The 17,798-nt window shown below is 37.1% G+C and overlaps 1 protein-coding gene across 1 annotated transcript; it reads right to left on the reverse strand.

The window, feature by feature from the left end:
- Positions 1-1,700: 1,700 nt before the first annotated feature.
- MRPL50 (mitochondrial ribosomal protein L50) lies at positions 1,701-6,532 on the reverse strand. Its single transcript, XM_031961272.1, has 2 exons — positions 6,384-6,532; positions 1,701-2,370 (listed from the first exon to the last, which is right to left on the reverse strand). The coding sequence occupies exons 1-2, from the start codon at positions 6,473-6,475 to the stop codon at positions 1,980-1,982; spliced, it is 483 nt and encodes a 160-aa protein (XP_031817132.1). The 5' UTR covers positions 6,476-6,532; the 3' UTR covers positions 1,701-1,979.
- Positions 6,533-17,798: the final 11,266 nt, after the last annotated feature.

Genomic DNA, 17,798 nt, shown 5'->3' on the forward strand with positions numbered 1-17,798 from the left:
AGTTAAGTGATTTGCCCATGATTATACAACTAACAAGTATCTAAGGTTGGATCTGAACTCAGGTCTTCTGAATACAGGCCCTGCATTTATCCAGTCTGCCACCTTTCTGCCTCAAAAGCCAAATTAAAGGCTTTACTCTCCTACCATAAATAATCTCTTTGTGTATAGTTTTTAAAAATTTTATATTCACTTTGAAGATTTTTAAAGAGCATTTTGATGTGTACAGCACAACATATTTAATATAAAACCAAGAATTTCCATTTCATACTGCATACTTAAAAAAAAAACAAACCTATGTAGCTAAGAACTAGTTTTCAAAATTATTCGGCTTTTCTGTTCAAGTTTTCTTTTGTTCTGTGCTGTGTACTTTTTTCTTTTACTCTCCCCACCCTGCCCTAGAGAAGGCTATCATTAAACTGATATGTATATATGTAAAGTCATACTACATATACTTGTATGTCAATTTTTTCTCCAGAAGCAGACAGCATTGTTCTTCATAGATACTTCTTTGTGTACTAGTTAAGTTCATGAACAAAATTCCTTGAAAAGTACAAGAAGAAAACTGTTTTAATGATACTTGGAGAATGTCCCACACACAGTTCAAATGAGATTTCATCTAAATGGTGGAGTATCCCAAATGCTCCTATTAAGGATGATATTTATGTTATCAAGTCCCAGATCACTACATGGCAACTTCACTGATATATATTTAATTACTCCCAAGAGATTGGTTTAATGATCCATATAAGAAAAATCCAGTGGTTGAGAAATGTCAATTATGGAGACAAGAACATAAAATTAAAAGGTTAGTCCAATAAATTAGTATATTGGGGTATACACACAAAAAAATGGCTCTAGAACTAAAAAAAAAAAAAAAAAAATTAAAAAAAGAGTACTAAAATGTCCTGAGAAATTTTTAGTACCTTCTATAATTCCAAGCTATTTCACATTATAAACAGTGCCATTTTAATACTAGTGTTCTCTCAGTGACACCAATTGGCCAGCAATCTCAAAATACCATACTCTGTAAATAATCCAAGTTGGAATAGAGATACACATGATATGTACAAGTAAATTATAGCAACTTTCCAGTGGTGACTTGCATAGATCCCTGTTAGATGATTTTTGGAAGAGTATGGATAAGAGTTACTTATACACATGTGTTTTAATCTGAATCAGTGGAGCTAATACATTGATGAGATAACAGGTTCAGTAAAATACAATACTGAGGTAGATAAAAGTTAGATGATTTGCTCAGGGTCAAAACAACTAGTTTGTGTCTGAAGTCAGAGGTGTGTTTTTTGTTTTTTGTGTTTTTAATTATCTTTATATAGCTCTTGCTTTATGCCAGACACTGTTAAATGCTTTACAATCAACCCCATTTTTACAGTTGAGAAAACTTAAATGAACAGAGATTAAATGACTTGATCATGGTCACACAGCTTGTGAGTATGCCCAGATTTGAACTCAAGTATTCGTGACTCCAAGCACAGAATTATGTTTCAGAGCTGAGGGGCTGATTTTGCTCTAAATTGAACACTAATTTAGATTGCCCAATAAATATTTTCTTGCACCACAGAGATAAGTGGAATTCTAATTTTAAGAAAATCTAGAGAGAAAAATTCTAACTAAAATTGTCTCAAAGCAGGCAAATTTCTAGTAATTCCCATCTCTCTGAGAATAGAAAGACATAATTCAAATTAGTTCAATTCAACAAATATTTATTATAGAAACATACTCTGGTGAGAGCATAAATTGTCTCATTTGGATCAACAGGAGAAAAAACTCTAGCAGAAAAGAAAACACAAATCCCTGTCTTTCCCTTTTCTTAACACACGAGGTCACTGGTGAATCAAAAATATAGTCTTCCTGGGAACAAAAGTTCTAGCAGAACAATTCTACGTAATGGTAAGTTTTTTAAAAGTTGATGAAAAATCTCTCTCCTTTAGGACAAAAATAAAATTCAAGATCAATTTGCCTCAGTAATCCCAGGTGATTTTCAAATTAGAAGGCAGCTGTCTGGAGCTAATCTCATCAAATTTAGTTCCATCCTGCACGGGTATGCTATAGAAATGAACAACATCCTTGACAATGCGCATTTTATGAAGCCTAGAGTTGGGTACAGCATGGCCAAATTCTTCGGCCAGCTGTGCCAAAAGCATAAACTTCAGCTGATTCTTTTCCAGGCTGGTTTCTTGCCAGTCATTATTAACATGTGTATTAAAAACTCCTCTGACATGAGATTCTACACGACTCTGGAGATCCTCAGGAGGAATGTACTTTCGACTGCGTGGTGGTGGACATTCCAGAATAGGCTCTTCTTTAATCTCTACTGTCTCCTCAGGAACCTTTACTTCTTCTTTATTCTTTCTACAAGAAGAAATAAGAAACAATGATATTAATCATCATCATTCCTATTAGTAATAGTTTCATGATTAAAAAGCAATTTTAATACCTAGAATATGGTATTACTGAAATTACTAAGACATAAATGATTTTTTTAAACCTAACTCCATTTATTCAGGAAGAAGCTGAAGTTTAGATATGGTAAAATGACTTATGCATAAGAATATGATACTCTGAGGAAGTACAAAGTAGAGAGAGGTAATTTCTCCAGTCATTCATTTTACATATAAGTGAATGCCTAAAAATGAGTCCCCAGATTCTCAGCTGCCTAATTTGCAATCTTCAAAATGTTTCAGTCACTATGTTGTCTCAATAGCTAAGTTGAACATGGTATTCTTCTAACTTCATATAGAGAAAACTGATTTTCGAAAATACAGAAACACAATTCAACAACAAATAAAAAATGTCAAGCAGCTAATTGTATAAATTCATTGTGACTGGTACTGGAAATTAAAATTATCTTCAAGAAGTTTGGATTCTAGTAGGATGATGTGGTACAACTCTTAGGAAAGGCCACAGCAATAATCTTAAAATCACCTGGCCTTGGGAGTGATGTAGTTACAAATGATATACTTCTCCCCCTAGGCTATCCTGCCCCAGTTTACTCGGTAAGACCAGGATGCTAAGGCCACAAGTATTGCTGGCTGTCAGAAAAACAGCCTTTGGATCAATAAGTTTCTGAAACTAATGAGTAACAATAATGAGGTGCTTAAAGTTGATAGAGATAAAGAACAAAACTGGGTGTTTGCCACTTGACCTAGTGAAGTTTCAGGCCTAAAAACACATCTCAGGAAGGTCTCTCCCACCTTAACAGCTCCCCTCCTTGTCCCCCATCCCAGCTCTACCCAGAGAACCATGGGTACTGTACCTCTACACAAAATCAGAATCAGAACACTCAATTCAACCTTTAAGCCATAAAATTAGTATATTAGTGATATGAAGCATCTGGTCTCTCTAACCTTTCCCTATAAATTTATCTTCCTGCCCCTAGTTCTTTGCTAACTTCTTTTAGAACTTAGCCCCCTTTAATTGGCATTACAATTATAATAAACTTTGTCCCTTGATTTGGAGATGGATCTGAGCCTGCAAATTTTTTTGATACCTTACAACAAGTCTGGAATCCTAACTTTTTTTTTTAAATACTAGCCTTTTATTTTCAAAATACATGCAAAGAGCTTTCAACATTTACACTTGAAAACCTTGTGTTCCAAATTTTTCTCTCTCTTCCTTCCCCTCATCTCCCTCCCAAGTAATCCAGTGTATGTTAAACATGTACAATTCTTCTATACATATTTCGACATTTATCATGCTGCACAAGAAAAATCAAAACAAAAAGGGGGAAAAAAAGCAAGCAAACAAGAAATGTGAAAATACTATGTTGTAATCCACCCTTAGTCCCCATAATCCTCTTTCTGGATATAGATGTCTCTCTCCATCCTGTCTATTGGAATTGACCTGAATCACCTCATTGTTAAAAACAGCCAAGTCCATTACAGTTGATCATCCCATAATCTTGCTGTTGCTGTGCACAATGATCCCGATTCTGCTCATTTCACTTAGCATCAGTTTATGTATGTCTCTTCAGGCCTCTCTGAAATCATCCTGCTGATCATTTCTTATAGAACCCTCATATACCATAACTTATTCAACCATTCCCCAACCAGTGAGCATCCATTCAGTTTCCAACGGAACCCCAAAATTTTGGGAGTCCCCCAAATCCCAACAAGGGGAAGGAGACACATGCATACAACTATGAGTCTGCGTATGATTAAGTGTATGAAATCAGAGTAGTAAGAAAGAAGTGGTGACAATTAAGCAGCAATGATAAAAGGAAGAATTTACAGAAGAGATGGCACCTGAGCTGAGCCTTGAAGAAAGAGATGCTTTCAAAGGCGGAGATGTGGAGGGATCCATTCCAGGAAAGGTGAGTGTGTGAAGATACACTAAGAAAGGGAGAGCTAGAGGAGGGAAGGGACAAAGAATTGTCCAGTTAACTGAGGGTTAGAGTGTGCAAAGGGAAGGAATGAAAGAGCATAAAAGAAGGATAGAGCCAGACAGCGGGGGCAGGGGGGGAGGCACTAAGCTTATGACAAAGGGGGAGTCACCAAAATTTAAGCAGGAGAGAGAAAGTCAGAATTATTTATTAAAAAGGTCACTCTGGTAACAATCAGAAGGATGGTATGGAGGCAGGAAGGTGAAGGAAGGCCTCAAACTAAGGGGTAGCAACTGAAATGGAGAAAAAAAAAAAAAAAACAGCTCAAAAGGACAACCATTCATCTATTACTAATCACATCCTTCCCTTGTTAATATCCTCAGTAGTTCCCTAATGCCTAAAGGATAAAACGTCACCTCCTCAGCCTGACAGTTAATAGCCTTCTCCAATCTACTTTCCAGCCTCTATTCCACTGCTCCCATCTTTCACTTTGTATCCCAGAGAAACCGAACTACCAGCTTTCCTCAGAACTTAATCCTGCTCCTTCCTGTTGTGCACATTTACACAGGTCATCCCCCTTGCCTGAAATACATTCTCTCCTCATGATCACCCGTTAGAATTCTTTTCTTCCTTCAAGCCCTACTCTGGTGCCGTCCCTTCCATTAAGATTCCAGCTGCTCGCCCTCTTTGTAGTGGCCAGAAACTGGAAACTGAGTGGATGCTCATCAGTTGGAGAATGGCTGAATAAATTGTGGTATATGAATATTATAAAATATTACTGCTCTGTAAGAAATGACCAACAGGATGATTTCAGAAAGGCCTGGAGAGACTTACACGAACTGATGCTGAGTGAAATGAGCAGGACCAAGAGATCATTATATACTTCAACAACAATACTATATGATGACCAGGCCATCCTCAGCAACAAGATCAACCAAATCATTTCCAATGGAGCAGTAATGAACTGAACCAGCTACGCCCAGAAAAAGAACTCTGGGAGATGACTAAAAACCATTACATTGGATTCCCAATCCCTATATTTATGCCCACCTGCATTTTTGATTTCCTTCACAAGCTAATTGTACAATATTTCAGAGTCTGATTCTTTTTGTACAGCAAAATAACGGTTTGGTCATGTATACTTATTGTGTATCTAATCTATATTTTAATGTATTTAACATCTATTGGTCATCCTGCCATCTGGGGGAGGGGGTGGGGGGTAAGAGGTGAAAAATTGGAACAAGAGGTTTGGCAATTGTTAACGCTGTAAAGTTACCCATACATATATAACCTGTAAATAAAAGGCTATTAATATTTATTTATTTAATATTTAAATATTAAATAAATAAATATTTATTTAAATAAAAAAAAAGAAAAAAAACCAATTATATTTATCTTATTCATCACCTTTATTTATATCTTTTTTGACCATAACTTTGTCTGACCTCATAATTGCTATCCCTGACTTCTTTTTTTTTGCATCAGCTGAATCATAATAAATTGTACTCCAATCCTAAAAAAAAATAAAAAATAAAAAAATAAAAGACTATTAAATTAAAAAAAAAAAAATTCCAGGGGCTCTCGGCTGGAAGCCTCCGAAAAGCTTTTAATCTGGTTCTCTCCTCTTCCTATCACACCGACACGTGGGGATGTCTTAGACCATCAAAGTTCTCCGGGGCAAAGATTCTTCAGGGCTGATATATCAAAATGCTTTAAAAATCTCTCCGGCCTGTTATAGCTCCCTTACAACTCCAAAAGGTGACAGATTATGGATTTAGCGCTAAAAGAATTCAGGGTCCCTAGAAATCCGAGTCCAACACAGCTAAGGAAACGAAACAGGCCGAGTAAGAAAAGTAACCCAAGTATTACAAAATGTCAGGCCCTTGGGGATCACCTCCCCCCAAACCCTCATTTCACAGGGAAAGGAAACGATTTGGACCGAAGGTCACACAGCACCAATTTCGCATCTCTCCCTTCGACGTCGGGCCGAGCTTCCAGAACCCTCCAGAAGGGGGGTCCACTCCGGCCGGCTGTTGGCTTTTACCTCATCAGGCCCCACAGGGCCCGGGATGGGGTCCTCAGGACTGTCCCCGCGAGTCGCCTGCAAGACGAACGGGACCCTATGGTGGCCGCCATGACAGCCAAGGCGCGTGAAGTGGAAGAGCAAGCCCCGCCCCCTCACGCACCTCCCCAGAGCCCGACTGTATGACGGAAAGTGTAATCGTGGGAATGTCAGGGCATGGCGGGAGTTGTAGTCCAGGACTAAACACGTCACAAGCACGTGATGCGCTGTGGCCAATCAGCGTTCCCGCGTCCGGGGCGCACAGTCCCGGGAGGGATGGGATAGAGGTTCTCTAATGGGACTATTAGATTTCTCCCTTTTTTCTGGAGAGACGTAACTAGGAGGAGGAGTCAGGATGAGCATTCCGAGTGGGAGGGGTAGAAGCTAGGTGTAGAGACCTTTTTCGCGAGTAAACAGAAGGGGAAGTAATGAGCTGAGGTTTAGCGCGGGGCTTACGTCACCAGAGAGTAAGCCGCGGGGCCAAGCCGCCTGATCCAGCTTTCGATGTACCGCGGGAATATTGGAAAAAAGTAGAGGGGGAGGGGAAGGAGACGGGGGGAGGGGTACGGGGGGGGGCGGAGAGAGGAAGAAGGCGGGGCCGTTAGAAAAGGAAGGCGATTGGGGGATGGGCAGAACCTTAGGAGAAGCCCGGAAGCGTGAGAATTCTGATTTTAAAAGAAAGGGGCGGGGCTTAAATTTACCCTTTTAGAGAACAAACAAAAACAAGCATTTTTACTTAATAATAGTTGTGTCAGAGGCATATCAGAGTGCAGAACCTAGAGGCAGGAAAACCTGAATTCAGATGCTATCTCTGATGCTTACCCCGGAGTAGTCTCGAAGTAATTGCTTATGTAAATATTACTAATTGTTTTATTCGTATCAATTAATCGGGAAAACACAGGCCCACCTAAAGCTTTCTAGGAGGGAGGGAAGGCCTTTTATCGTTTCCTGTGGGACTCGCACAAATTGAATGACTGAAATGTTGCAGATCTTCCCCAGCATCCCCACTTTTAAATGTTTAATAAACTCAAATTTAGGGGAAAAAATTGTTAATCCAACAAAAATTTTCTCTCTCCTCTTCCCACCTCCAATTTATTAAGAAAAAGAAAATAAATTCTCTTTTCGGCCGTGTACAAAAAATACGTGTTAATCTACACTCAGAGTCCATCTACTGATGGCGCATTTTATCATGAATCCTCTGGGATTGTGGTCATTTCACTGATTCTAAAATCTTTAAGTGCTGACTCTAAGGTTCATCTGTATGGGACTATCCTCATGGTGAAGATTCATTAGTGTTTAGTGAGGGGGCAAAGTTGTTGAGAAGTAAAGTGAGAGTCTGGTTTTCTGGTTTCAAGCTTTCAGAAAGGAGGTGTGATTTCAGACACCCTTTGGGTCTCAGAAGGGAGATGAATGCAGGAAAAAACTGACAGAAACTTCTATATCTGTATCCTCAGATTACTAGAGACCTTTTGGGTTAAATTTGAGACTCTTTTAGTTGAGCTAAATTATTTCACTCATCTAGGCAGCTGAGTAGACATGTAACCTACATGGGCAAAACGATATAGCGTACTCCCATATATCTCTACATCTCAAAGTTGTTTGTATTTATAATAATGTGTGTCTGTGTATACACAGTATTATCCTACCACTTCATATATTATAACTTATTCATTCCCCAGTTGATGGATTCTCTATTTATAATTCTTTACCACTCCCCAAAAAAGAGCAACTCCTGATATTTTTGTAGATACAGTCCTTTTCTTCTATCTTTTATATCTTTTGAATAGAGATCTAATATTGGTATCACTGGGTTGAAATGCAATAGATTTAAGAGCATAAGTCCAACTTGTTTTCTAGAATGACTGGACTAATTTACAGTTCCATCAATAATGTATTAATTACCTGTTTTCCACAATTCTGTCATTTCCTTTTCTGTTAACTTTCCCAATTTGTTGGGTGTGAAATGGAACCTCAGTGTTTTTTTTAAAAAATTTGCATTTCTTTATTAGTGGTTTAAAACATTTTTATATGACTATTGATAGCTTGGATTTCTTTCTCTGAAACTGCCTTGCATTATCTTTTGACTATCAACGGGGGGAATGATTCTTATTTTTGCAAATTTAAATCTTCCCTATAGTATAGCTTATATATGTTATACATATGTGCACACACACATATATATAACATATATGTAAGTGTAACTTATAAATGAGATATGTATCATAAAAACTCATGATAAAGATTTTTCCCATTGTAGCATATGTTAAGAAGTCCTTTCCTGCAGCCTCACAGGTCAGAGATTGATCAGGGGCCAGATTTTACTGGATTGATTGCCTTTTTAACTCTGCTTGTTCTTTTCTCCCTGTAGATACCTTCTCAAAGCAGAATCTTAAAAATATTAGGTGATGCCTGTCAGATTGGCTAAGATGACAGGAAAAAATAATGATGATTGTTGGAGGGGATGCGGGAAAACTGGGACATTGATGCATTGTTGGTGGAGTTGTGAACGAATCCAACCATTGGAGAGTAGTTTGGAACTATGCTCAAAAAGTTATCAAACTGTGCATACCCTTTGATCCAGCAGTGTTACTACTGGGCTTATATCCCAAAGAGATTATAAAGAAGGGAAAGGGACCTGTATGTCCACGAATGTTTGTGGCAGCCCTTTTTGTAGTGGCTAAAAACTGGAAACTGAATGGATGTCCATCAGTTGGAGAATGGCTGAATAAATTATGGTATATGAATATTATGGAATATTACTGTTCTGTAAGAAATGACCAACAGGATGATTTCAGAAAGGCCTGGAGAGACTTACACGAACTGATGCTGAGTGAAATGAGCAGGACCAGGAGATCATTATATACTTCAACAACAATACTATATGATGACCAGTTCTGATGGACCTGGCCATCCTCAGCAACGAGATCAACCAAATCATTTCCAATGGAGCAGTAATGAACTGAACCAGCTACGCCCAGAGAAAGAACTCTGGGAGATGACTAAAAACCATTACATTGAATTCCCAATCCCTATATTTATGCACACCTGCATTTTTGATTTCCTTCACAAGCTAATTGTACAATATTTCAGAGTCTGATTCTTTTTCTACAGCAAAATAACGTTTTGGTCATGTATACTTATTGTGTATCTAATTTATATTTTAATATATTTAACATCTACTGGTCATCCTGCCATCTAGGGGAGGGGGTGGGGGGGTAAGAGGTGAAAAATTGGAACAAGAGGTTTGGCAATTGTTAATGCTGTAAAGTTACCCATGCATATATCCTGTAAATAAAAGGCTATTAAAAAAATATATATATTAGGTGATGACAGCACTGGGTTTCAAGGCAGGATCTCAGGTAAGCCATATTGACTCACTGAGATTGGAATGTCATTATATGATGTTAGCCCTACTTCATCCTCTCCTTTTAGAGCTTTGTCAGGAAACTGGGCTAACAAAATCATATTTCCAGGTCCCAAGTGCCCAAAATAACTTGTACTGTAGACTAATCAGGGCAGCTAGGTGCCTTGGTGCATGGAGTGCCAGAGGCCTAAAGGCAAGAACTCTCATCTTTCTGAGTCAAATCTGGTTTGACACTAGCTGTATAACTATGGGAAAGTTCTTTAACTCTGCTCAGTTTCCTTATTTGTAAAATGAGCTGGAAAAGGAAATGGCAAGCTTTTCTTATCTCTACCAAGAAAATCCCAGATGGGGTCACCAAGGGTAGAAAACAATTGAACAACACAGACTAATGTGCCAATCTTTTCTCATGACTAGTGATAGATTTTATTTCATCTACAGATCTGTAAAGTTCAAAAAGCTCTTTCCTTTTGTGTGAGAAATTGGGCTCAGAGAGATTACTCATATAACAAGTGCCAGATTATTCGAACCCAGATTTCCTAATTTGAAGTCCGTTGCTGTCTTGAGAACACCAAGCTGCAGCTGTTATTTTTCTACCTACTCAAAGATTCCTTTGTGTTTGTTTGTTTTATAGTCTGCCCTTATGTACAGTTTCTGCAACGTTCAAGCAGTAGAACTATAGTGTGATGACTATTAAAATTAATTCTTTGAAATAAAAAGGAAATGGGGTCAAGGGACCCCATTGAGTCCCTTGGAATTAATCTTTGACGAATTAACATATAAGATGTTATATGTATAATTTTCTATTGATTCAGGTTTGATTGAAACAAAGTTCTGGAAATCTGCAAGTTAGTTAGAGCTATCTATGATTTAATTTGTAAAGCTAATATTTGCATATCAGATCAAGTTATTTAACTCAGATATTAGAGACCAAGAGTGATTTACAGAGCTGATTTTTTAAAATTTAAAACTAAATACAAAATAAAAAAACAAAACAAAATAGACAAAGAAAGACAGAAAAAACAAAACAAAACATTGTCGTGCTCAGCAGAACATCAGGAAGGATTCAAAATATGTAACAATAAATTTCCATTTCAAAAATGCATATGTAATAGAAGAAATTATATATTCAAATATCAAATGAAAAAAAATAAAATAGACAAAGAAAGAAAAGAAAAGAAAAAAGATTATGTATTCAGGATTGTCTATCCTTTCTTTGCTACCTTATAGGTTATTTTGTTCTCTGCTGTGCAGTTTTTACTTTATTCTTTTATTCCCCTTTCATTTCCCTGTCCTTCACTTCCTCCAAGCAGGCTACAGTTAAACACCAGTATATTTATGTGCAAGCGCGCACACAAACATTTATATACACACATACATATACCTACATGCATGCACACACATACACATGTGCACACACAGACATATGCATTTACACATATGTAGAGATGCATCTGAAACTATTAATATGGCTGACATATAATAGATTTCTCGCATGATTGAATCTTAAAAGTTTAACTTTGTCTGACATCAATGATTACTAGCTCTACTTTTTTTTCCTAATGATTTCTCCTGATCCTTGTTATAGTGTTTGTGTATCTTGTTTCCTATCTCTGCTAACTCTTCTACTTTAATTCTACTCCATAACTTATCTCACTATTATTTAACCTCCACTCACTTATGGATCCTTCTCTTATCTTCTCCTCCCACCTTTTACCTTCCTTTTCATCCCATTCTCTTTAGTCTACACACCTTGTCTTACTGCTGTAAATCTACACATCCTTTTTTACTTCACCTTATCTTATTCTCTCTTCCCTTATTTTTTCATAGACTTTGGGAGAGAGAGATAGGAGGGTGTTAAACCCTTCATGGTATAAATGTGTGTATCTGTATGTATGTGTGTAGTGGTCTCTATTTAACCCATTCCCAATGTAAGTTTTTTGAACTACCAGACCTCTTCCCCCATCTAATGTCTGTCATTTCTTCTTCTGTACCTCATTCATATAGCATAATTATTATTTTTAGTGGTAGTTTTCCCTAGACTTTTCCTAGACAGTTTTGCTTTTTAGCATCAGATCATACTCAGCTCTGCCCCAATCTTTCTTTTGAACTACCCAATTACTGATGTCAATCTTAAATATATGGCATATATTTCCATGTAGAAAACAAACCATTTGTCCCTATTGAGTCCCTTGAAATTAATCTTTGATGAATTAACATATAAGATGTTATATGTATAATTTTCTATTGATTCAGGTTTGATTGAAACAAAGTTCTGGAAATCTGCAAGTTCATTGAATGTCTGGTTTTTTGTTTGGTATTATGGTTAGTTTTGCTGGTGTGCTGCAGGCATAGTTCCTTTGATTGTCTATATATGGCATTCCAGGACCTGAATTCTCTTATAACTGCTGATAAATCTTGTACAATTCTAATTCTTGCTCCAGCATATTTGAATTGTCTTGTTTGTTTCTTGTAGAATTTTCTCCTTGATCTGGAGGATTCAAAATTTAGCAGTAGTCTTCCTAGTTATTTTCCATGTAGGATCTCTCTGAGGTAGTCATCAGTGGATTTTTTTTGTATTTCTACTTTCCCCTCAAGTTCTCGCACTCCAGGACAATTTTCCTTGATTATTTCTTGCATTATTGTGTCAAGGTTCTTTTTTTGGTCACAGCTTTCAGGTACTCCTATTATTTTTATATTTCCTCTTCATCTGTTGTCCAGATCTTTATTTTTCTTATTGGTGTTTCACATTTTATTCTATTTTTTTCATTCTTTATACAGAGCTGAAGAATTTTTTAAAATGATAACAACTTGTTTTGAACTTTATTCAATCAGACAAGGCAGGTCATTTATCTAGTCAGCTTCTCCCAGTCTTTCTTAATTAATCCTTTTTAAAAGTTCTTTCCTTACAGCTGGTGCCTTTTGTACACTGAGAGCTTAATAGGAAAGAGGAACTTGTGAAGTGATTAGCATATTCCTTAGAATATTCCATTACTCAACTTTGGCTCTAGCTCAAGAATAAAAGAAGCTGAACAACTAAGGAAAAAGTGGTTTCAGAGGTTATTGAAATTTGAGGATATTGCCAGGGTTTTTACTCCAAGATAAGGTCTTTGAAAAATAATATAGAAATACCTTTCTCTGGGACCTGAAAGAGATTTGTTATTCTGTCTTTTCAGTCATATCCAACTCTTCTTGATCCCTTTTGGGGTTTTCTTTCCCCCCCAAGAAAATCCCAAATGAACTGATATCCTTAAGTCCCCAACCTAAACTGAACTATGAATTTCAACAGTTATGAACTTTAAAGCCAAGAAATAACAGATCTCACAGATTAGCTCACATTCTCATAATCTTACATGACTTTATTGAAGCCACTTGCTTTTTCAGTTGTTTCTGGACTCTCTCTCTTCCAGTCTCTTAACAAAATACTTGATTGTAATGAAGAAAAGCAATTAAGCAAAATTCTCATTACAATGACAAGGTCTAAAAATATAGACAGTGTTCTGTTCTCAGAGGCCCTTGCCTCTCTGCTGTTTTCCAGGACCACTTTTGAATTTTGCAATTCTTCAGAGTTGGGCTTCCTTTTAGCAATCTTTTTATTTACAGTATTGTGGTCATTTTGCATGAAACATGTATTGCTCTAGTCAGGCCCATTACATTTTATCTACCTTAGGCTTCCTTTGTACCGTGAAAGGGGTTAAAGAGATCTCTTTTTTTCTGCCATTGGCTTAAGCAGCAGACTATGTTTTCCCTATCTTAGGGGTCCCAGTCACTAGCACTAATTCCACTTAATTATTTAACATCAGAGTAACTTTTACAAAACTTTTTTTTTTTTCAGGGTATAACCCAGTGCTTAACACAGTACCTGACACATAGTAGGAGCTTAATAAATGTTTGTCAATTGATTTTTTTTTTTTATTAAATAACTTTTTATTGACAGAACCTATGCCAGGGTAATTTTTTACAACATTATCCCTTGCACTCACTTCTGTTCCGATTTTTTCCCCTCCCTCCCTCCACCCTCTCCCCCAGATGGCAAGCAGTCCTATACATGTTAAATAGGTTACAGTAGATCTTGGATACAATATATGTGTGCAGAACCAAACAGTTTTCTTGTTGCTCAGGGAGAATAGGATTTAGAAGGTATAAATAACCCGGGAAGAAGAACAAAAATGCAAACAGTTTACATTCATTTCCTAGTGTTCTTTCTTTGGGTGTAGCTGCTTCTGTCCATCCTTGATCAATTGAAACTAAGTTAGATCTTCTCTTTGTCGAAGAAATCCACTTCCATCAGAATACATCCTCATACAGTATCATTGCTGAGGTATATAATGATCTCCTGGTTCTGCTCATTTTGCTCAGCATCACTTCATGTAATTCTTGCCAATCCTTTCTGTATTCATCCTGCTGGTCATTTCTTACAGAACAATAATATTCCATAACATTCATATACCACAATTTACTCCACCATTCTCCAATTGATGGGCATCCATTCATTTTCCAGCTTCTGGCCACTACAAAGAGGGCTGCCACAAACATTGTGGTACATACAGGTTCCTTTCCCTTTTTTAGTATCTCTTTGGGGTATAAGCCCAGTAGTAACACTGCTGGATCAAAGGGTATGCACAGTTTGATAACTTTTTGAGCATAGTTCCAAATTGCTCTCCAGAATGGCTGGAAGTATTCACAATTCCACCAACAATGTATCAGTGTCCCTGTTTTCCCACATCCCTTCCAACATTCTGCATTATCTTTCCCTGTCATTCTGGCCAATCTGACAGGTGTATAGTAGTATCTCAGAGTTGTCAATTGATTTTTAATAATCCCTCCCACATATACCACCTTGGTTGCTGTGAGGGGAGGATTTGACTCACAATATAACTCGATTCTTACGTGGTATTAGTCCCACCAAGTTCAAGTGCAGACCTCAACTGGGCCAGAGTCCCTGGACATTGCTCCCCCAGGGTTTGCTGCTGAGTTGGCTAAAGTGGACTCTTGGATTCTCTCCTAGGCCAGATCAGAGACTCTGCCTCCTACCTCTAGAATGGAAAAGAATAAACAAAGAAGGCCCAAAACCAAGGCCTATTTCTTGAGGCCATATGTATGACTAAGAAGATCTCACGAGAACAGGAGTCATCTCTCACACCCTCCCCATTTACTTTAGATGTTAGCACAGTCCTTCACCCTCAAATGAAAAGGGAGCAAAAGCTATTTGAGTATTTTTTTTAAAATGCAGATCATTCAGGCTGTGTAGCAAGGAAAAAAGTTGTTCTCAATGATGTGATAAGCCAACATAGAAGTCCAGTTCCTGGAAACAGATCCCCAGCATCTGATCTAAGTCTGTCACCGTCTTCAGTAGTCTAAGCATGCACCAGGTCTTCATTATATCTCTAGTGCTATTTAGATTTTGCTTGCTTTTCCTCTACAACAGTTCTTAATAATTACAGAGAAACGTGTGTGTAAATGCATATACCTGGTGCATATGTCTCTATATACACATCCACACCATATATGGGCACATAACACATGTGTAGATATAAACACAACACATTTTATATGTTACACATAAATGTATATATATACATAGCATAACTCAAGAAAGTTCATATGGCAAATGAGAGGTTGCTGAGTAATGATGGTGGCAAGTTTTACAATAGTTTGGAAATAGGAATGAGGCACAGGGAGAGTGTTCTCCTGGTTACAGTCAGGTATAGGAGATAAGCATCCAAGAGGATAGAAAGGGAAACTCCAAAATTCTAAACAAAGGAAGGAAAAAAATCAATCCCATTCTTTATCTTCTAGATTGCTTTAATTATTTAACACCTCTCTATGTGTCTTTATATGTAAGTACTTTGGTTATGTGTAAGTAAAAGGCCATGTACCATGTAGATGTGTAAATAGTATTGAAACTTGCCACAAAATTCTTTCTCCACAGAGTTATGTACAAATAAAGTTTCATCATTTATTCAAACCAAACGCTTTGTCTTTTATTACTTTTTCCCTCTCTTAAACTTTTTTGACTTTCTGGCTTAGCTTTTGTTTCTCAATTTACCAATTATTCCCAATTACCAAATTCCCAATATCATGCTGTTAGTGCTTAATAATGACACTAAAAATGAATCATTTCATCTTTGTGCTTCATTTCCTCAAAGAGTAATTAAGCTTTGAATCAAACAAGTATGTCACTACTGAACAGCATTGCATGTATGTGTAATTGCATCTAATGGAAATTTTTGTGTAACTTTTAATAATAATATCTGCATTTTATAGCTTTATTGTTTACATTCATTATAACAGACTGGAAAAATCACTGGACTAAAATTTGAAATATCATGATTCTAATAACTCATATAATCTTTTAAAGTTTATAGTTGTATTCTCCTCAGTAAAACACATACATACATGATAGATAGTGTAATATTCCAATCTGATTCCACCATAATTAGCTTCATGCCCTTCTTAACTCAATCTCTTTGGAAGTTATATGTATCTTTTCTGATAAGAAAGCATTTTGTTGACAACAACCTAATGAAGTAAGTAGTTTCAGTGGTCCTATCCTTGTTTTATAAATGAAGAAATTGAAGTCTAGCAGGATTAAGTGATTTTCCCAATGTCTTACAGCTCTTATGTGTCAGAGCTGGGATTCAGTACAGGTGTTCTGGTCCTATTTTCAGTATTAGATTATTTCAAAGGTCATTACTTCCTCTAAGATTCTGTGGGTTCTCATAATATCCCTGAGAAATAAGCTGGGCAGGTAACTATTTTGGAGTTGAAGAAACAGCTCAGAGATGTAAGTGATTTGCCTAAGGTCTAAGTGACCTTAAATGATTCACTAAGGTTATATGGTTAATAAGTATATGTGGTCCCAGTTGGTGAAAGCCATACTACTGAGGCAAAAGCCATTTTAAAAGAGGGGAGAAAGCTATTATAAAGACAGTGCCTTAAAAAAAAAATCTTATGTCTGGGAACTTAAACTAACCAGCACCTAGCCTTGTGAAGTCCCTAGTGAGTTAAAAGTCATAACAAGGTAGTAACCAGGTACAAGCTATAGTAAGACATAACAAGGAAACAGTGAGCATAACATAATTCACTGTGTCCACCACATAAGGTGGGTGTCTAGACATCCACCCAAAAGTGCTGGTGTGATACCCTAGCCTAGGCACCCAGGCTCAAAACTAGAACTGCTTGCTAAGCATAATGCAAATCTTTAATGATATATGCAATGACATTTTGGAGCTCCTCTTCCCTTTGTTTGGATTTCTGTAATTACCATGGAATTTTGGGGGGTCTTTGAAGGGATCCACTAAATAGTTTGCCCATTGCCCCAATGAATTGTCTGGCAGCTGTCCCCAGACAGCTCCTATGTAAGTAACTCTTTATGATCATTAAACCACTTATGTAAGCATAATGGAGTTTCCTGCTTCTTTCTTTGGTACAATTAGCTTGCTCCTTGATTGGGAGTGAGAGTGAGGAAGCTCGAGAGTTCTTTTGATTGGGGAATTCTGAATCCTACAAAGTGAAACTCTACTTATGCAGAATCTTGGTGAATAAATTAGTAGCAAAGGATAAGAACAATTTTCAAAAGGAAGACTATTAACTAACCTTCTGTTAACTATTAACTAAAAATGAACTATTAACAAGCACATGAAAGAATGCTTCAAATCTTTAAAGAGAGAAATGCAGGTTTCACTTAATACTCAGCAAATTAGCAAAGATGGCAAAAGATGGGAATGTTAGAAGAGTTGTGGAAAGATTGGCACACTAATGCATCAACTACCTAGAATAGGCACAGACTATCAGACATGAGAGGGAGTCCTTGGAGGAATGGTCTCAGAAACAGCAACAGTCATTTTCTACAGAAGACTTGAGTTATCTTATGACCTCCTTATCATCAACAACCAATTGGCAATAGTGGAGCAGAAAGAGTGGGCAGCTTTCCGAGATTTGGTATGCCGTACGATACTTATCTGGACCAGACCTCAAGATTAATTTGATGAAAATAATGGGAAAATTGAAAATTTGCTAAGGAGAAAACAAGA

This window comes from Sarcophilus harrisii, chromosome 1 (assembly GCF_902635505.1).
Source record: "Sarcophilus harrisii chromosome 1, mSarHar1.11, whole genome shotgun sequence".
NCBI classification, from domain to species: Eukaryota; Metazoa; Chordata; class Mammalia; order Dasyuromorphia; family Dasyuridae; genus Sarcophilus; species Sarcophilus harrisii.

Excerpts from the sequence above, each read along its gene's own strand:
- MRPL50 (XM_031961272.1), bottom strand. The coding sequence starts at position 6,475 with ATGGCGGCCACCATAGGGTCCCGTTCGTCTTGCAGGCGACTCGCGGGG. Across the intron at positions 2,371-6,383 it reads GCCCTGTGGGGCCTGATGAG|AAAGAATAAAGAAGAAGTAA; the intron begins GTAAAAGCCAAC and ends TTCTTCTTGTAG.